Source organism: Monodelphis domestica, chromosome 3 (assembly GCF_027887165.1).
Source record: "Monodelphis domestica isolate mMonDom1 chromosome 3, mMonDom1.pri, whole genome shotgun sequence".
Taxonomy (NCBI): domain Eukaryota; kingdom Metazoa; phylum Chordata; class Mammalia; order Didelphimorphia; family Didelphidae; genus Monodelphis; species Monodelphis domestica.
Genome location: NC_077229.1, coordinates 292,605,413 through 292,623,949, shown reverse-complemented (window position 1 = coordinate 292,623,949; position 18,537 = coordinate 292,605,413). Strand labels below are relative to the sequence as shown.

General features: G+C 40.1%; 1 protein-coding gene across 4 annotated transcripts in view; it reads left to right on the top strand.

Annotated features, from left to right (window-relative positions):
• Window positions 1–17,736, top strand: part of PRKDC (protein kinase, DNA-activated, catalytic subunit) — a 166,211-nt gene extending 148,475 nt beyond the window's left edge. For 3 of the 4 annotated variants that reach the window (XM_056823884.1, XM_056823882.1, XM_056823885.1), the window contains 12 exons: window positions 1,031–1,118; window positions 1,644–1,787; window positions 2,358–2,562; window positions 3,682–3,749; window positions 5,712–5,932; window positions 6,179–6,271; window positions 9,218–9,307; window positions 13,342–13,413; window positions 13,489–13,690; window positions 13,804–13,992; window positions 14,612–14,751; window positions 15,614–17,736. In XM_056823884.1, coding sequence (XP_056679862.1) covers window positions 1,031–1,118; window positions 1,644–1,787; window positions 2,358–2,562; window positions 3,682–3,749; window positions 5,712–5,932; window positions 6,179–6,271; window positions 9,218–9,307; window positions 13,342–13,413; window positions 13,489–13,690; window positions 13,804–13,992; window positions 14,612–14,751; window positions 15,614–15,818 — 1,717 coding nt within the window. In that variant the 3' untranslated portion in view covers window positions 15,819–17,736. The remainder of the gene's footprint in view (window positions 1–1,030; window positions 1,119–1,643; window positions 1,788–2,357; window positions 2,563–3,681; window positions 3,750–5,711; window positions 5,933–6,178; window positions 6,272–9,217; window positions 9,308–13,341; window positions 13,414–13,488; window positions 13,691–13,803; window positions 13,993–14,611; window positions 14,752–15,613) is intronic. The other variant, XM_056823883.1, reaches the window with a different exon arrangement.
• The last annotated feature ends 801 nt before the right edge of the window (window positions 17,737–18,537 follow it).

The window sequence follows — 18,537 nt, the reverse complement described above, 5'->3', positions numbered from 1 at the left end:
TGCTATACAATTGCTATAATAAAAATAGCACGTGCATGAATTTAGGTGACCAGGAATGTTGCACAGGCTGCTACAGAATATAAAATATCAAATTAATAGTGAACCATTGAATTTTTCCATGCAAAACAATTTTTCTTACATGGTTCCCTCCTTCTCTAAAAGCATCCTCTGTTCCTCTTCCTTAAAATTTTCTCCTTTAGTCTGGCTAGATTCTTCCCAAGTCAGGGTATTTCAACCCAACTCAATGTCATTCCTATTGGGGCTAAGAGATTAGATGGTGTCGTTTTTGAGGTCAGTACCTGGAATTGTGCATGATATCCAATGTAAAGTCCTCAACAGTTTAGTGGTACAAAGCTAACAGTAGTATTCTTCCTTCCATCAGTTTGTTTCTAAAGGAAAAAAGTTAAGCTGCTAACAGTTTATTGGGTTTTTTTTTTTAACACTAAGCTACTTTAAAATTTTTTGATATTTTAGCTTCCAATTTGAAAGGTTTTTATCACCAGTTGATTTATTTGTTTGCAATTTTAAAAGAAAAATAGAGGATGAGGCAGAATAAATATCTTGTACACAGTCTGTGTCACTACCTTTCACATGTCTAGGCTGGATGTGTACCATCTGTTCCTGCCTACTACCTGCCTACCTCCTAATCTTTTCTTTTGAACAAACAACTGAAAACAATTTTTTTTTAAAAGAAAGAAAGGAAGGAAGATGGAGTCTGCTATATAGGGTAACTTTTTTCTTAGAACAAATTTAGAGAAAGATTCTAAGTACCAAATTGTATATATCCCAAAAAGCCTCAATCAATTTTCAAGAAAATCACAGCTTTTATTTTTCAGAAACCAAAAAACTAAGGTAAATTTTGGCTAAAGAAATGCCTTGTACATTTTTCTGCTGTAAATGTAAAATATTTGCTTTATTCTTGCCAGTAATATAATGTTGAAATGATAACAAGAATCTGGTATTTACAGCAAATAGACTGATCTTGAGAAGATACTTACCTTGCTAAAATCAGCAATTTCTTCTTTCATAGGATAAAAAGTAAATTGGATCAAGGAGGAGTGGTTCAAGATTTTATTAATGCCTTAGAACAGCTCTCTAATCCTGAATTGCTATTTAAGGTAAAAAGAAACAATAGCACTCTCTATGATAACTGCCAGATTCTGTTTTGGGGGTGATGACAACATTCAGAGCAGCTGTCTGACTAGTGGATAGAACCTGGGCCTGGAATTGGGAAGATCTGAGTGCAAATGCTATGTAACCCTGGGAAATTCACTTAACCTCTGTTTGTCTCAGTTTCTCCTCTGTAAAATGGGGACACACTGGAGAAGGAAATGGCAAATCACTTCAGTGGCTTTGCCAAGAAAACCACTTGGACAAAAGTCTATGTGATACATAGAGTCAGACACAACTGCACAACAAAAAACAATGCTAGAGTATTACTTTCTCCCTTACTCCTAATGAATTAATTTCTTAAAGGGCTCTAAACCATTTCTTCAGTGCCATTAGTATGTTGTTATTGCATGTGGTTCTATTAGCAGTTTTAAAACATAAACTCAAAACACAGAAACCAGGTAAAACATGTACTTTGTAATTAAGTCTTTCTCCTCTCCTACTGCCCTCTCTTGACTTTGCTTTCCATATAGGACTGGACTGATGATGTCAGAGGTGAATTGACACAAACCCCTGTAAATAAAAAAAAAATTGAAAAAATGTATGAAGAGATGTATGCAGCCTTAGGAAGCACACAAATTCCTGGCCTTGGGGCCTTTAGAAAGAAGTTTATTCTGGTATGTATGTAAAGTTCATTCACATTCACTGATACATCTTTTATCAAATGTTCATTGATTGCTTAAGCTAAAAATTAAGTCTATTAACTTCCTAGATTTCCTCAGGTTGACTTCATTAGCTCCTTTAGGCTGTTTTCTGCTTCATTCGAATTATTTCTCATGTGTTCAGAAATCATTTTTTAGATCTTCCTATCCTTTCTGGAAGACTTCTATACAATTTTAGTGTATTAGGAGCCTACTGACTTTGATATATGTTCTCCAAAATCTAGAGTGCGTGTCAGACAATGCCTGAATTTGTTCTCCTATATCATGTGTGTGTGTGTGTGATATGCACAGAATATATGCATATATGTGTGTATACATGCACACAAAAAGATAGTAATATTGGGAAAAATACTACCAGCTAGAGGGAGGGAATCAAAAAAACTCATGAAGAGAATAAACTTTAATTTTGAAGGAAACTAGATTCTAAGAGGTGGAAAGTAATGAGATAATCATAAGAATGTTATTGTGTCAAAAATGTATAGTACAGTTAATTATCTGTGGCATTTTTCCAACCCTATTTTTCAGACCTATGGGAAAGAGTTTGACAAACACTTTGGAAAAAGAGGTTCAAAGCTACTAACTATGAAATACAGTGACTTCAACAACATTGCTGTCTGTTTGCTGAATAAAATGAAGGAGGAATCAAAACCACCTGGGAATCTTAAAGAGTGCTCACCCTGGATGAGCAACTTCAAAGTAGAATTCTTGAGGAATGAACTAGAGGTTCCTGGTAGGTTAATTGGTTTGTTTTCTAGATATTAGGCACATATATGAATTCCCTACATATATTAAGATCTTACATGTCTATTGAAGTGAACTGAGTTAAGATCTCCTATCTGAATAGAAATGATTTTAAGTTTGTTTTTTGTTGTTTTAAAGTTCTGAATTTAAATATCATTTCCAAATATTTGAGTAAGATAAGAGAATTGTAGATGAAACTGTAAAATCCTACTATGTAAAAGTTACTAAAAAAAAATTCAGTGCATAACTTTCAAAACTATCCTATCTGTCTGTGATTCCTTCTGGCCTGTCTTTTGTTCCTATCCTTTTGTCCTTCTTCCCTCTTCTTTTCTTTCTTTCCTTCATCCTTTTCCATCTCCTCCCTTCCTTCCTTCCATTCTTAATTAAAGTTAACTTATTTCATTGGAATATGCATTGGGACTGTTAACACAATCTATGTATCCTCATAATGACAGCAGTAGACAATCTGAAGGTTGGCTAAATGGCGACCCTACTTGCAGGCCATTTTTGAACATGGCATGGATTTTTAAAATAAGATTTATTTAGAATTCATGTCACAGGAATGTACAATGATAGAGAATTTCTATCTGACCAGTTGCCATTCTTTTTAGGCAGTCAAGAAACATTTATAAAGTGTCTCCCATGTTCCAAAAACTGTGTTAGGTGCTAGGGATACGAACACAAAAAATAAACCAATGTGTCTCAAATGGATATAAGAAAACATCTCGGAGGTTTCACTTACTTTTGTATTAGGGAGTAGTAGTTATTCAACAATCAGTAAAATTCTGCCTTAACTCATGACAAATACCCTGATGGACTTTAACAATTCAATGCCCTTTCCTCAAAAGAACAGCATCTCAAGCGACTGCAGTTTGCTTTATATTTTGGGATATTGTATATTGAATACAGGTAATAAACTGAATTCCAAAAGCTAACATTGATTATTTTTTTTCTCTTAAGAGAAGATGAATTCCTATTTTCTGTATGAACTTTTCAGACTTTTATACATATAGCATTGATGCCATATTAGATCTTCTAAGTAGGCAACTCCATTTTTGAAACAGGAATTTGTTTTAAATAATCCATTTTTACCTTTTTTTTTTTTAAGGTCAGTATGATGGTAAAGGGAAGCCATTACCAGAATATCATGCAAAAATCACTGGATTTGATGAACGGGTAAAGTGGCACAAATTATCTTATTTTTCTTTTCTTAAGATTATTTGCTATATCAAATCCTCCTGTGTGGAGAATTGTTGTATGTTTATAGTTTTTAAAGAATTGTAAAATATTTCATTTAGTATTTACAAGATCTTCTATATGTTATCTTATTTGATCCTAAACCATCCTGTGAGGTAGATGAGATTATTATTGCCATTGTACAGATGAGGAAACTGAGGCTGGGGAAAATTAAGTGGCTTACCCAGGGTCACACAGTCAGTAAATATCTGAGGCAGAATATGTACTCAGAATTTCCTGACTTCCAGCCCAATACTGTCTACTCTGTCACCTTCATCCCCATAACTATATTAGGTCATCAAGGTGTAGGTAGTAGTATTGTTATTTTACAAATGAATACTCAGATGGGTTAAAAACTGGTTTATTTAATATTTTTATCCTCAGCACCTAGGGCAATGTTTTTCACATAGTAGGGGCCTAATAAATTTTAATTGGATTGTATTGAAAGTAACTTATCCAAGAGTGCACAGCTAGCAATTAGTCAACAAACATTTTTTTAGCACCAGCTCTTTGCCAGGCACTTCTAGGCAGCAAACTAGAACAACAGAGTCACAGAGTCATCAGCTGTGGAAGGAAGGGAAGAGGAGGGCAGAGTGGGAAAGGCTTGCTAGAGAGGGGACTACTTGAGCATCCTCATTCTCCATCTGGTCCCCTAAATCTAGTGCATCCCAAATGCACATCTTCCTCCCCAAATCTGCCCCCCCCCCTTCAGTTTCTGTGGATGGTCCTCCCAGGCACTCTTTCACTCATGCCGCACACCCAGGCACTGGTCATCACTCCCTTAGACACATCTCCTCGTCTCACCCCAAGGTGTGGTCCTGCTGCAAGCACCCAGCTCGTTATTATAATCTCAGTTATAAACTCAATATTTATAATGACTTACCACCTGTTTTTGTGTCTCCAGATTAACCTCCCCATAGATATTAGCCTAATTTTCCTAATGCCCCCCTTTTTTGTTATTTCTTTTCTCAGAAATCTTTCAAGATTGCTTATTGGACACAAATAAAATATCCATCCTTTACCGTTACTTTTAAGGCTCTTACCAATCTGGCTTTGCACTCTACTTCTCCCATTACATCATGCCTGTCCAGTCTCTGTGCCTTTGCTCATGCTGTCTCCTAGGCTTTGAATAGGTTATTCCAGCTCCTACTCCCACCGTGCTACAACCATCTCCACAGGCTAAAATCCCTTCTTTTGAGACTCAGCTGAGGTGGTGCTTCCTGAATAAAGGCTAACATGACCATTCTAGAAATATTCTCTCTCCTCGGATTCTTCTTGTCAACTTTGTACATTGCATATTTTATCTTATTCTCTATTGGATCGCAAACTTCCTGAGGACAGATTCCACCTCCGTGTCATCTTTGTGCCTATAGTATTTAGCTTTGCTTGGTATCCACTTGACAATTTTTACTGAATTGAATTGTTAGAACCAGGGTCTTCAGATTCCTTTATGAAATATGGGCAAAGGAACTTAGTGGTGTTTTAAAAAGTGACTTAATTTTTTAAGATTATTTGTAAGGGAATGATGATTATTTGTGAACAAGGGAAAACTTCCTATTGGCCCCCAGTCACCAACAAGAAGACATTGTTGCAGGCAAAGGCTGCCTTGTTAACTAACTAATAAGAAGGGTAAATAGGTAGTAGTGAAGTTTTGCTGATCCCAAACACTATGTACTCTGCCTATCTTTCTCGTGTTCTTGCAAAGCCTGTCTCTTTGCAAAGTCCAACATGTCTAGCCTAATTGCCGGACTGAATGAGTTTAAGATTGCACTGAAGAATACCAAGAAATATGCCCAAGGTTTCTTTTTTCTTGATGGTGACCTGATTATCTGGGCTCTATGGTGACCCAGTTTGTACTCTCTCTTTGAAACTCTATCTAAAACATTTAAATATTTTCCTAAGGTAAAAGTAATGGCATCCATCAGAAAGCCAAAACGTATTATCATCCGAGGCAATGATGAGAGAGAATATCCTTTCCTTGTGAAGGGAGGAGAGGATCTGCGACAGGATCAGCGCATTGAGCAACTGTTTGAGGTCATGAATATCATCTTGTCCCAAGATGCTGCCTGTAGCCAAAGGAACATGCGGTTAAAAACTTACCATGTTATCCCCATGACCACCAGGTAGGAATTCCATGAGGTCTGTAAGTCTGAAACATAGCCAGTTTTGAAATGTAAAAAAAAAGAAAGAAAGAAAGAAATCCTTTAATGAGGAGATCTGACTGATGAATTAAGTCCTCCCTTCATGCTCTTGGATGGGTTGGCCACCTGCCTTCTCAGTGCTCTAAATATGACAATATATGTATAGATATGTTGACTTGTTGCTTTTTAAATTGAAGTTTTCATTCATATCTTGAATTTTTATTTCAGAGTAGGATTGATTGAATGGATAGAAAACACCTGTACATTAAAGGACCTCCTTTTAAATAATATGTCTCAAGAGGAGAAAGCTGCTTATGAGAGGTAATATAAGGTTTTATTTGCCCTGGTGATTTGGGATATAAATTTTTAGGTTTATATGAAGACTTAAAATTTAATTTGTCTTACTTAAAGTTCTGGATTTTTTCAAAAATTAATTTTAAAATTTCTTTGTTAATTTGACCCATTATAAGTTGGGATGTTTCTGTTTAGAAGGGGAAAAAAAAGCCTGCCTTCTGTTCCTCAATTTCTGTGATATTTTAACAAGGTACTTTCCTTAAGCCAAAAATTCAAATGAAGAAATTGATGATCATTCATTGTTCTTTTCCCCTCCTTTAAGAGATGGCACCCTTACAAATGCAAAACCTTCATTCAAGCAAAAGAAATACAGATGAGTGTATTCATGTTTCATATGACCTCATAAAGTTTTTGTGTTTGTCTCAAGATGTTCAGATTGACTGGGATCAGTTAAGACAGAGAAAAGGAAGAATCACAACTAAATTCTTTATTTAGCACTTAGTGAAGACTAATTGTTTGTTCTTCAGGCCATAAGAGGAAAAAAGGGGCGTTTCTAAAAATGCCCTATAAAGGCCTGAAAAGAATTTGGAAAAAATCATTAATTTCTCTCATCTCTGATGTTACATATTAGTCATTGGAGCCAGTGAACCATGGCACAGATCAAAGACTTAGGTTCTGAAATGAAATCCTGGCCATTTGACCCTCTGGGTATAAGTCATGTGACTTAGATCTTTCTGTAAAGTAGAAGAACAATAATTACAGTTCTCAATATGGAATTAAAAATTTCTTGACCTCTTTTACAAATTTGAAGTCCAATGTAAAGGATTTAGCTTGATAAGATAGAATTTAGATAGGTGAAGAAATGAGGCATAGAGATTTTCCTTCAGAGATGGAAAACTGTGAATAAAAAGCATGAGGAACAAAAGAAGTATTGGCAGGTTTTTTGTTTTGTTTTTGTAAAGAATAATGATGCAACCTCTTTTTCCAAAGGGTTTATGAAGGTGATAAACCTTAAAAGGAAGAGTTCATAAGAATTTATAATGGGGGGAATAAGAGTTTTGAAGCAATGATGTTGCATATGCTGGGCAAAAGGGAGAAAGATTGGAGGCAAGAAGACCAGTTCAGTCTGCTGCAGCAACACAGCTGTGAAAAATTAAGGGTTTGGACGTTCCTTTGAAAGCAAAGGACAAGTACAAATGCTTTTTTGACAGAATTAACAGGCCTTAGTGACTATATCATACAAGAGACGAGCAAAAAATTGCACTGAGGATTTGAGCCTGGGTGATTTCCCAGTTTCTAGAAACAGCAAGATCATTCTTTTCTGAGAATATTAATAAAAATAAGGGCTTGATTATCATCCATCAGGAATGGTTCAAGTAAGAGCAGGCAGACTATGGTGAAACGTTTATTTCTGGGTAATATAAATTATTAACCAAGATTACATTGTTAAAGGAGGACAATCAGTGTTTCTCTTTAAACTATAGTCATTAAATAACTGAGTTTCATCTCCTGGAAGAGGAAAATTCAGTCTATAGAGGTGTTGAAAAGTAGATCTCGTAAAGCCAAGAATTCCAAGATCATCTGACTGACATACTGGCTCATAGACACTAGTTAGTCAATATCTTGCCTCTGTACTTCCATTCATAAAATGGAATCATAGTATGAGCTGCAAAGGGCAGCTGTAGACATTCTTAGAAATGAAAGTGCTTTCCACATACATTATATTATAGCTATCTTTCTTCTACCTGTTTAAAAAAGAGACCTTCAGTCCATAGTTATAGTCTTACCAGTTTTACAACCTAAAGATTTTTTTTTCAGTCTTTGTTGGAACAAGCAGAAAGGAGACTTCGATCAAAAGGTCTATTTAGAAACTGACTTAGGAATGAGTCATAGGAAATATGCCATAAATGCATCAAATGAGATTATATTTGTAAAGCGCTTAGCACAGGGCCTGGCACCTAGTAAATGCTTAATTAATGCTTGTCCATAAGTTAATACATTTTACATTTGTAGAGAAAAATAATTAATTTTTTATAGCAGCACCCAAAGTTGACTGATCTTATATAATTCTATATTTTCCCCAGCAAACCAAGCATTTTGCAGGTTCTCACAAATAACAGTGAGGATACATTTTACGTTTCAACTGTCAAGCAGAAATTTTTATTTTAAAATAATTAAATCTTATTTTAATTTGGGCTTTGTTATATACCTGTTAGTACTATAAATGAGGAGGAAAAGAGTTCAGGAATGTTTTAAATAGAGTAAAAAAAGAGCCTAAACTGACCTCCCCCTACCCCTAAATGCTTACAAGTATTTTTAAAATTTCAGTATGGAGGAGCATGATACTATAGTCCACTGGATACTGGGGAGGGGGACGCGGGAGCTTATATCCTAAGGGGAGAAGATAAAACCATCAAAGGGAGCTGAAAGCAGGGCAGTTTTCTTGCCTTGGGAACTGAGCTGGGTTTGAAGTGGGTGTGTCTGGGAGGGCAACATCTTCAATGGGGTTCTGAAAGGGACTCCCCAGAGAAGGAAGCTGCAGATGGGGAGGTATTACCTCTGAGGAGAAGGTGAAGAAGCAGTCAGGAGAGGCCCAGGCTGAGGGAGAGATGGTTGCATTGTACTAAACTCCAGTACAGTGCTATTACATTAAATTTGTATTAAGAAGGGAATTATTGTATCTGTTTTTCTTTTTTGATTACTCTTTGTAGGTTTACACAGCAGGATAGAGTTAGTTTCTTTAAGAATTTTTGAGAGAAAAGGACAGTATGTAAGTGAAGTTTTATATCCATATCCAAAATAACAGAGGGTATAGTTCTATAAGCTAATATATTAAAAGCTTTTTTTCACTCTTCTATTGAGAATGACACCAAATTATGTATTAAATTGTTTTGGTGGGAGGTTGGTATTCTAAAATCATATGACCCTATAAAGTAACGAATTTTTCAGTCCTGTTTTTAATTTCTATTTTAGAGGACCCAGAGCCCCACAATCGGAATACATTACCTGGCTGACAAAAATAACTGGAAAACAAGATGTTAGTGCTTATATGTTAATGTACAAGTAAGTGTGGTCCTTCCTTTTTAAAAAATTAAAAACATCTAGCACTGTGGTAGGCATCAAAGAGATAAAAACGAGACATTTCCTTACCTCAAGAAGTTTCCATTCTATCAAGGGAGCTGTGTGTGCCCACACCCAATACCTTTGTCTTATTCATATATGTACAAAATCAATGCAAAGTCATTCTGGAGGAGGGTGTCATAGAAGGTTTCAGGATGAAGGAACTGAATCTTAAAGGAAATAAGGGAGTGCACGAGATGAAGCAAAGAGAGGACGTAGTGCCTGCATAGACAGCAGGCCTCGGGGCAGCACAGACATGGGAGCGGCCTTGTCATCCGAGGGACGCCTGGCTGGACCATGCAGTAGGGAAAGGGAGCAGCGTGTACAGAGTAGGGCTGGCAGAGCAGCCTGGCACCAGCTGGTGGAGGGTTTCACAGGCAAAATCGATGAATTTCTATTGGATACTCGAGGCACGAGGAGACCATTGGAGTAGACTGAGGAGGGGAGTGACAGGGGCAGTCTGTGCTTTAGGAAAATCCCATCCACAGCTCTGCAGGACAGATGGACTTCAGGGAGAGCCCTGCTGCAGGAGCCCAGAGGAGAGGAGATGGGGTGGAGAAAAGAGTGAGGACGGGAGAGCTGTGCGGCCATAAGAAGCACGAGATTGGAACGTAGGATGAGGGAGAGTGAGGAGGAGGCAAGGAAGTCTGCACACTTGGATTTAATCCACTGTTGAATACTGGGGATGGAAATAATCCAGGAAGCACCTGGAGCCTGGAGTTCAGGAGAAAAACTAAGGCTAGATTTATAGCTTTAAGAGTTGTTTGGGGGCAGCTGGGTGGCCCAGGGGATTAAGAGCCAGGCCTAGAGTTGGGAGGTCTTGGGTCCAAATCTGGCTTCAGATACTTCCTCACTGTATGACCCTGGGCAAGTCACTTAACTCCCATTGCCCAGCTCTTAACCAACACATCAGATTGATTCTAAGATGGAAAGTAAAGGTTAAAAAAAAAAGAGGCAACTGTATAGAGATGTTAGTTGAACCTAAGGAAATTGATGGGGTCCTCAAATGAGAGAATGTGGAAAGAAAAGAGAAGGGGGCCCTGGACAGAGCCGGAGAGGGCCCTGCAGTTGGAGGCAGAACCGTCTTGATGATTGAGCAAGGGAGACCCAGGGGCAGTCAGACAAGGAGGAAAATAACCCAGAGAGCAGCGGCACAAAGACCCCAGGAGGAGCGAAGACACCAGCGGCATCTAGTGTCAGGGTGCAGAAAGAGCTTGCATTGCAGTGATGTCTGCAGCTCCGTTCCAAAGGCCTGGGGAGCAAGAGCCGGCTGGGTTTCCCCACCACTGCTACTAATGTTGCTTCTTCCTGTTTCCAGGAACACTTTAGTACTGTTAAGTGTGATCTATTAGCCTGCTTTTAATGAATGAAATTAGGTTCTGAGTATAATGTTTTGATGCCTAGATTTCTGAATTAATGTTTTACATTTTTTTTACTATGTAACTTTTAGTGGTAATATTATTCTTTTCATACTTTTCTAAATGTTATTAAATTATGTTCATTAATCCAAGTTAAATGAGCTCCATAGCTTAGTCACTATGAGGACAGGGTCCCCAAACTTTTTACACAGGGGGCCAGTTCACTGTCCCTCAGACCATTGGAGGGCTGGACTATTAAAAAAAAAAACTATGACCACAACCTGTATACAACTGTCTGGGATAGCGGAGGCTGCAGCGCTGGCTGTGATGGGTCTGTCACACCTTGCACAAGCCCATCACTGCCACCACTACACCAGGGAGCAGTAGACACAGTGCAGAATCCCCTTCCCCAGATTGCCAATCACCATGCTTCCATTGTGCAGCCACATAATCTTTTGTGTGGCGCCTCGTTCTCATTCAACTACTCTCAGAACAAGGCCCCATGCAAAGGATTGCGTCACCGGAAGTAGTACTGAATGTGAGTGATGCTGTGCTTTGCGGGGCCGCCACACACAGTGCTTCTCTCACTGACCACCAATGAAAGAGGTGCCCCTTCTGGAAGTGCGGTGGGGGCCAGATACATGGCCTCAGGGGGCCGCATGTGGCCTGTGAGCCTTAGTTTGGGGTTCCTGGTTTAGTGGATAGAAAGCTGGCCTTGGAGCCCCTGGGGGGACCTGTGATCCATGCTGGGTGAGAGTGCCCAGGCAGATGGCTTATCCTGCCTGTGATTGAGGCCATTTGCAGAGACGGTTAGTTGCAGAAAAGTGCCAACATGAACGGAGAGAGGAGCGGCATGATGTCCTTGCACTAGTGACGCCTCTGCCGTTCTGTGTGTGTGAGCAGCGCCTTCTCCGGCTGGATGCCGGGCCAAGCGCAGCTCCTGCAAGGGCTCAGCCTGGGGAGGGGCGGGACATCGCTGGGCCCCGCTTGGGGCTCGGGCTTAGAGTCTCCCAGGGGCCCGGCAGGTGGAAGAGCAGACGTTGTCACAGGTCGCTGCACTACAGTAGAATCCGGCAGCGGGAAAGGAGGCTCCGAACTGGGTTGTCCTCTGAAGTAGGTTACAGGAGGCGCACTATTGGGATTTACTGTTGTGTTTGTGAAATAATGTGTTGAAGCTAATGTTCTACTTTAACTAGAGCTTTTTTCTGTTCATTGGGTGGGTGTGATTTTACCCAAATAATCAGAAGTCTTCCATGATATTTTTTGTTGTTGTTGACACCCTTAGGGTCAATTTCAACACAGTGGTAAGGGCTAGGCAATGGCAGTGAAATGACTTACCCAGGGTCACACAACTAGGCGTTGTCTGAGGGAGGTCATATTTTAACCCAGGACCTCCTGTCTCCAAGCCTGGCTCTTTATCTGCCAAGCTACCCAGCTGTGCCCTCTTGGGTGGTGTTTCGAGGCAGTGAGGTGGTTTAGTGGACAGAATGCCAGTGAGTTCAAGCCTGGCCTCAGACACAGACTGGCTTTGTGATGTGACCCTGGACAAGTCACTTCACCCTATTTCCCTCCATTTCTTCATCTGCAAAATGAGCTGCAGAAGGAAATGGCAAACTACCCCCCGTATCTTTGCCAAGAGAACCCTGGATGGGGTCACAAAGAATCAGACACAGACACTTGCTGTACGTCTCTGGGCCAGTCGCTCCTCTGCCCCCAATCCCTCCCCTGTGAGGGGCAGCTAGATGGCATGTGCCTTCTGGGGTGGGTGTGAGGCTCAAATCTGTGCACACTTTAAGTCCTATTAAATGCCAGCCACAGTAAGAGATCTGCGAGACCGCAGCTAGGAACCTCCCGTCATGGATCCTGGAGTTCATTGGAAGGCAGCACTTTAAAATTTGAACTTCAAATATCTACCCTTTGACCCAGCCATAGCACTGCTGGGTCTGTACCCCAAAGAGACAATGGACACAAAGACTTGTACAAAAATATTCATAGCTGCGCTCTTTGTGGTGGCCCAAAACTGGAAAACGAGGGGATGCCCATCAATTGGGGAATGGCTGAACAAACTGTGGTATATGTTGGTGATGGAATACTATTGTGCTCAAAGGAATAATAAAGTGGAGAAGTTCCACGGAGACTGGAACAACCTCCAGGAAGTGATGCAGAGCGAGAGGAGCAGAACCAGGAGAACATTGTACACAGAGACTAATACACTGTGGTATAATCGAACGTAATGGACTTCTCCATTAGTGGCGGTGTAATGTCCCTGAACAACATGCAGGGATCCAGGAGAGAAAAAAAAACACCATTCATAAGCAAAGGATAAACTATGGGAGTGGAAACACCGAGAAAAAGCAACTGCCTGAATACAGAGGTTGAGGGGACATGACAGAGGATAGACTCTAAATGAACACTCTAATGCAAATACTATCAACAAAGCAATGGGTTCAAATCAAGAAAACATCTAATGCCCAGTGGACGTTGGCTATGGGGGGTGGGGGAGGAGGAAAAGAAAATGATCTATGTCTTTAACGAATAATGCTTGGAAATGATCAAATAAAATATATTTAAAAAAAAAATTTGAACTTCAGTAAAGAAGTGTGTTTGGTTGAATCGCAGGCGCGCCAACCGTACAGAGGCTGTCACCTCCCACAGGAACAGAGAGAGCAGAGTCCCTGCAGACTTACTGAGGTGAGTGCCGGGGCCTGTGGGAGTGTGAGCCCCGCCCCGCCTCAGGGTCCCTGAGCGTGCCTCTGCCCCCCGCAGGCGCGCCTTCCTGAGGATGAGCACCACCCCTGAGGCCTTCCTGGCGCTGAGGGCCCACTTCGCCAGTTCCCACGCCTTGCTGTGCGTCAGCCACTGGATCCTGGGGATCGGAGACCGCCACCTGTCCAACTTCATGATCCACATGGAGACGGGCGGCATGGTCGGGATAGACTTTGGGCACGCCTTCGGCTCGGCCACCCAGGTACATGCCGGGGCGGAGGTCCCTGAGGGTCGGGGCTGTCCTGCCGCCTGCGACCTTCCCGGGGGAGATTCTGAGTGGGGGTTAATTTTCTGTGTGGCTTTTCCCCTCTTTAGTTTCTACCAGTCCCCGAGTTGATGCCTTTTCGACTAACTCGCCAATTTATCAATCTGATGCTACCCATGAAAGAAACCGGGCTGCTCTACAGCGTCATGGTCCACGCCCTGAGAGCTTTCCGCTCAGACCCAGGCCTCCTCCTCAGCACCATGGATGTATTTGTCAAAGAACCTTCTTTAGACTGGAAGGTAGGTTCGGGTCTTGTCGTGGAGCCTCCTCCTCTGTCCTCACCGTGCCTCACCGGCACGCGGCAGCGTGTGTGTGTGCTTTGTGCAGCTCCGTCTGAAACTAATATTTAAATTGGGGTAGATGGCACGCCAGGCTCATCTTGCCTGAAAAAGGGCTATTTCAAGACCTAAACAAAACCAGAAAGTAAACGTAGTTCCCTGTTGGTTAAGGTAGAGAAAAGGAAAGCTCAGTGGAGGTGGACACAGTTGAGTTATGGTTGGAAAGAGTTCTTTTGATGCTCTTTCCATGCCACAATGTTTGAAAGCTTACCTCAATCACATATTTATTTTTATTATTTAGTACCATGTTTCCCATCCTCCCCACCATACCTCAGAATTTCTTTGTAACTCATAAGAATTAAAGATAGTGAAACTCTTCATGAATCATCAAGCACATATTAAAAAATAACCCCAGTCTACTCCAACTCATTCAATGTATAAATGTACATTTTTAACACTGCCTTGTTATAATTTACCTAGAAATCATCTTTGAAAATTTGTATGGGAATTTGTTCTGTGTGACTGTGGCCATCATTACATAATTGATAAGTAGAAGAAAAACAATGTCATTCTCTCCTAGAACTTCGAACAAAAGATGTTGAAAAAAGGAGGATCTTGGACCCGAGAAGTAAACATGACTGAAATAAACTGGTATCCTTTACAGAAAATAAATTATGCTAAGAGAAAGTTAGCCGGAGCCAATCCCGCAGTTATAACCTGGTAAGATGTTTCTTATTCAGATGAGACTAGATATGTTGTGTTAATGACTAAACTTGCCCTTATGATGAATAAAATAAAATATTTCTAGGTTAGCATGACATTTCTAATTATGTGCAGGAAAGAGTGTGGAGAGAGGGAGAGTCATTTGATGACCACCCAAGAGAATATTTTATTTGAATACTACAAAGTGTTTTTTTTTTCTTTTAGCTCTTTTAGAATGAAGTTAAGGAAGCTTTGATAGTTATACCAACTAAAAGGGGGAATAGAAAGTGTTGACTCCTGTCACATTTTTTTTTACTCGTCACATCTTAACACCTGATGTTTATCCTTATTATTACTAAGTTTTCATTTAGAAATGCTGCTTTATTCTCAATCTAAAGAAGAACTCTTCCTAATAATCAGAACCTTCCAAAAATGGATTGCTTGAGGCTCCCATGATTATAGGTTAGATGATGCCTTATTAGTGATATTGCAGAAAGGATAAATAACATCCATCAGGAGGTTCTTGTGGACAATCTAAAAGGCTCTCCTAATGCTAAGAAGGTTCTTCCTGAAATTTCAAGCGAGTATTAGTGTCTGGAATGCTTATTCCTTAACAGGAAGGAGAAAGTTTTTCTTAGAACTTGAAAGCAAAATGACCAAAGAAAAGCTTGATGGGACTCTGGAGCTCTTGCTTAAGGAGGTGATCTCTAAAATGCTTTCTACTTCTAAAATTCCTATGATCTTGTGGAATTGATTTGTGATTTGGGCTTGATGAATTTATTACAAGTGGTGAAATGAAGAGATTGGCATATTGCAGTTAGGAATACAGCCACAGACAGAAACAACTATATCGTTTAAAATAATGTGATTTTTATTTCAGTGATGAATTACGTCTGGGCCATGAGAAGTCAGCTGCCTTTGAGTGTTTTGTATCTGTAGCTCGAGGAAGCAAAGATCACAACATTCGTGCTCAAGAACCAGAGGATGGACTTTCAGAAGAAATTCAAGTAAAGTGTCTTATAGACCAGGCTACAGATCCTAATGTGCTTGGCAGGACTTGGATAGGATGGGAGCCCTGGATGTAAATATGGAGAGAACAGAAAGGTATATAAGAAGAATTAACTGATCTCTTAGAAGTAAAAGGGCCCATATTCTTGAAACAATGAAGAAAAGAAACCTAGTTTGGACTTCATTTTGTGGAATTGAAAATATCATGATAACACCCAATACCATTGTAAGAGTAAGAATAAGACTTTTAGCAGGAGAAAAAATATAGGCCTACACCAAGACCAAAGACAAGATGCTTATTATTATTATTATTATAGGTTTTTAAAATTTAAGCATGTTCCAGAAGCATCAAGTTAGATTACCATCTGTATTCATAGTGATTTTATTCACTGTTATCTTGGAAAGTTTCTGGATGAACCAATTAGCTAATGAGGCTGAAATTCTCATAAATTATTCAAATTGGTCATGGAAATAGGAGGTAATGACCTGTCTCTAGCAAGACTCCAAAAAAAAAAAGACCAAAAGTATATATTATTTTCTGTTTGTAATTCCTATCCTTTACCTTTTCTTTATAAATAAAAGAATAGTAGACCTATACTAATGCCCTATTTTGGATCCATTTTATGGGGGTGGGGTTCCCCCTTTTCCCAGTTCTGGCAGATTTACTTAATAGGAAAAAAAACTCTTAAGAAAAATTTGGCCTTTATGACCAATTTCTGCTATTCTAATCCATAAAGGAGAAAAGATAAAAGTGCCTTGAGTTAAACATACACATTTACATTCCTCTCTTATCCTCAGCACAAAAGATAACTTCAGTGAACCCAAGTATGCTGACAAGCGATACCAAAGTATAAAGCGTCTTGTTGGTGGAATACTAAAAATGACTCCACGTTTGAAGAAATTCCATACTTCAAAACAAATTCAAAACCGCAAGCATTTTAGATCAATGAAGAACTCCTTTAGAATTAACAAGATAAGATTGTGTAATTAAAAATCACTTCTTTGCTTAGCACTGAAGTCTTAGCAGTTCCTCTTAACATGTCCTCAGGCCAGTGATGCTTTTTCTGGTGATTAATTTTTTGGAATCATCCTTAGAGACTTTGGTGTGAAATGAGATTGGGCTTAAATGATGATAGGTATAAAAAGAGATAAATAAGACTGCTGGCCCTTGAGAGTCAGGAAGACTCCTCTTCCCGAGTTCATTTCTGAACTCAAGACCCTACTAGCTGTGTGGCCCTGGATAAATCACTTAACCCTGTTTGCCTCAGTTCATCTGTAAGATAAGCTGAAGAAGAAAATGGCAAAGCATTCTGCTTTCTCTGCCAAGAAAACCTCAAAGGGGTCACAAAGAATTAGGCATGACTGAAACAACTGAATAAAATAATAAAGATAGAACCTTGACAGCAAGTGTGAAGTTCTGATGTCTAGAGTTAGAAATGAAATTGAGGGCTCGTTAAAAGGACAATGAATAACACGGGTTGTTGTTTTTTAAGTAGTTTCAACAGAATAAATTCATCTTCTCTTGTAACTCATCAAGTCACTATTTAATTCTAGTATAGCCAGATGGATCCTATTCTGGCACTGAAACATTTCTATTTTATGAAGAGTGTTCTCAACAAGTGACATTCAGCCAAAAGAGTTTGTCTTTTCAGGAAAAAGAAGCAAGATCATGTATGTGAAAATCTATTCTGTATATATAATCCAGTGTGTCTACTCTTTGTTGCAACATGGAGACAATCAGCCCAGAATTCAGCTATCAGTTTTTGATCTGGACTGTTCAAAAAATATTCCATTTTCTTTAGCTATGAATTACATTGTGAATTTTGACCCCCCCCGTATATGCAAAGAGAACTGCGTACACCCAGTCCTGATTTTAAATGTTTGTTTCCTGATAATGTGGAATGGGTTTGGTTCGTCTGCATTGTGTGGAATCACTGAACTTGTGGCCTACTTTTTACATTTTCTATCAATAAAAGAGATGTCACTTCAACTTTACTATAGAGAAGTGTCTGCTGTGGAAGCTTTCTGCTGGAAAATTACAACATAACTGAGCGTGTCAAAAAAAAAATCCCTGAGCTGTCGCCTACCTTGCGTTCAAAGTACCAATGCAAAGTGTAGTCTGGACGGTGAAGAGGGACCTGCCCCGGAAGAGCTTTAAAGTCAGGCTCATGGTTCTTGCGCAGCAACATTATTTGATTTGTTAGATGTGTTGACATTTAAACTGGAACTCCTGAAAGCCCACCCCAGGCTGATGGCGCCCTGCGGGCAGCATCCGCCCAGATGGGAGCTCTTAGCCCTCTCCCATGGGCTTCTTGGAAGTCGGTCTTTATTCCTCCCATCTCAGAATAAGGCCGGACCGCAGAGGGGGTGACCCAGGGACAGGACTAGAGTTTCCCCCCACGCCGGAGGTAGGAAGGGGGAAATACACGGCAGTCAGTGCCACAGAAGAGGTAGGTCTGGGGCTCTGGGGATGTTGGGAGCCCCCCCCCCCCTTCTGCTCACATGATTAAAGTCATAGTTCGCCAAACACAAGAAAATTGCCATATTCTTCCCTTCTGCTTCCCACGACATTTTGCTTTCTTTTCTTATCTGCAGTAAATGGCTTTTCAATCTAGTGTTAAAATTAAATTTTGAGAAATTCACTTCCCTGACCGCCCCGGGGTACAGCAAGGGATACATGGCTTCTTCTGAAAGAGCAGTCGCTTCAAAGGCTTCCAGCCTAGCAGCGAGTCTACAATGAATCCAATAGACTGGAAGCTCTTTGAGGGCGCAGGGCCGCTGTGTCTTTGGTTCTGG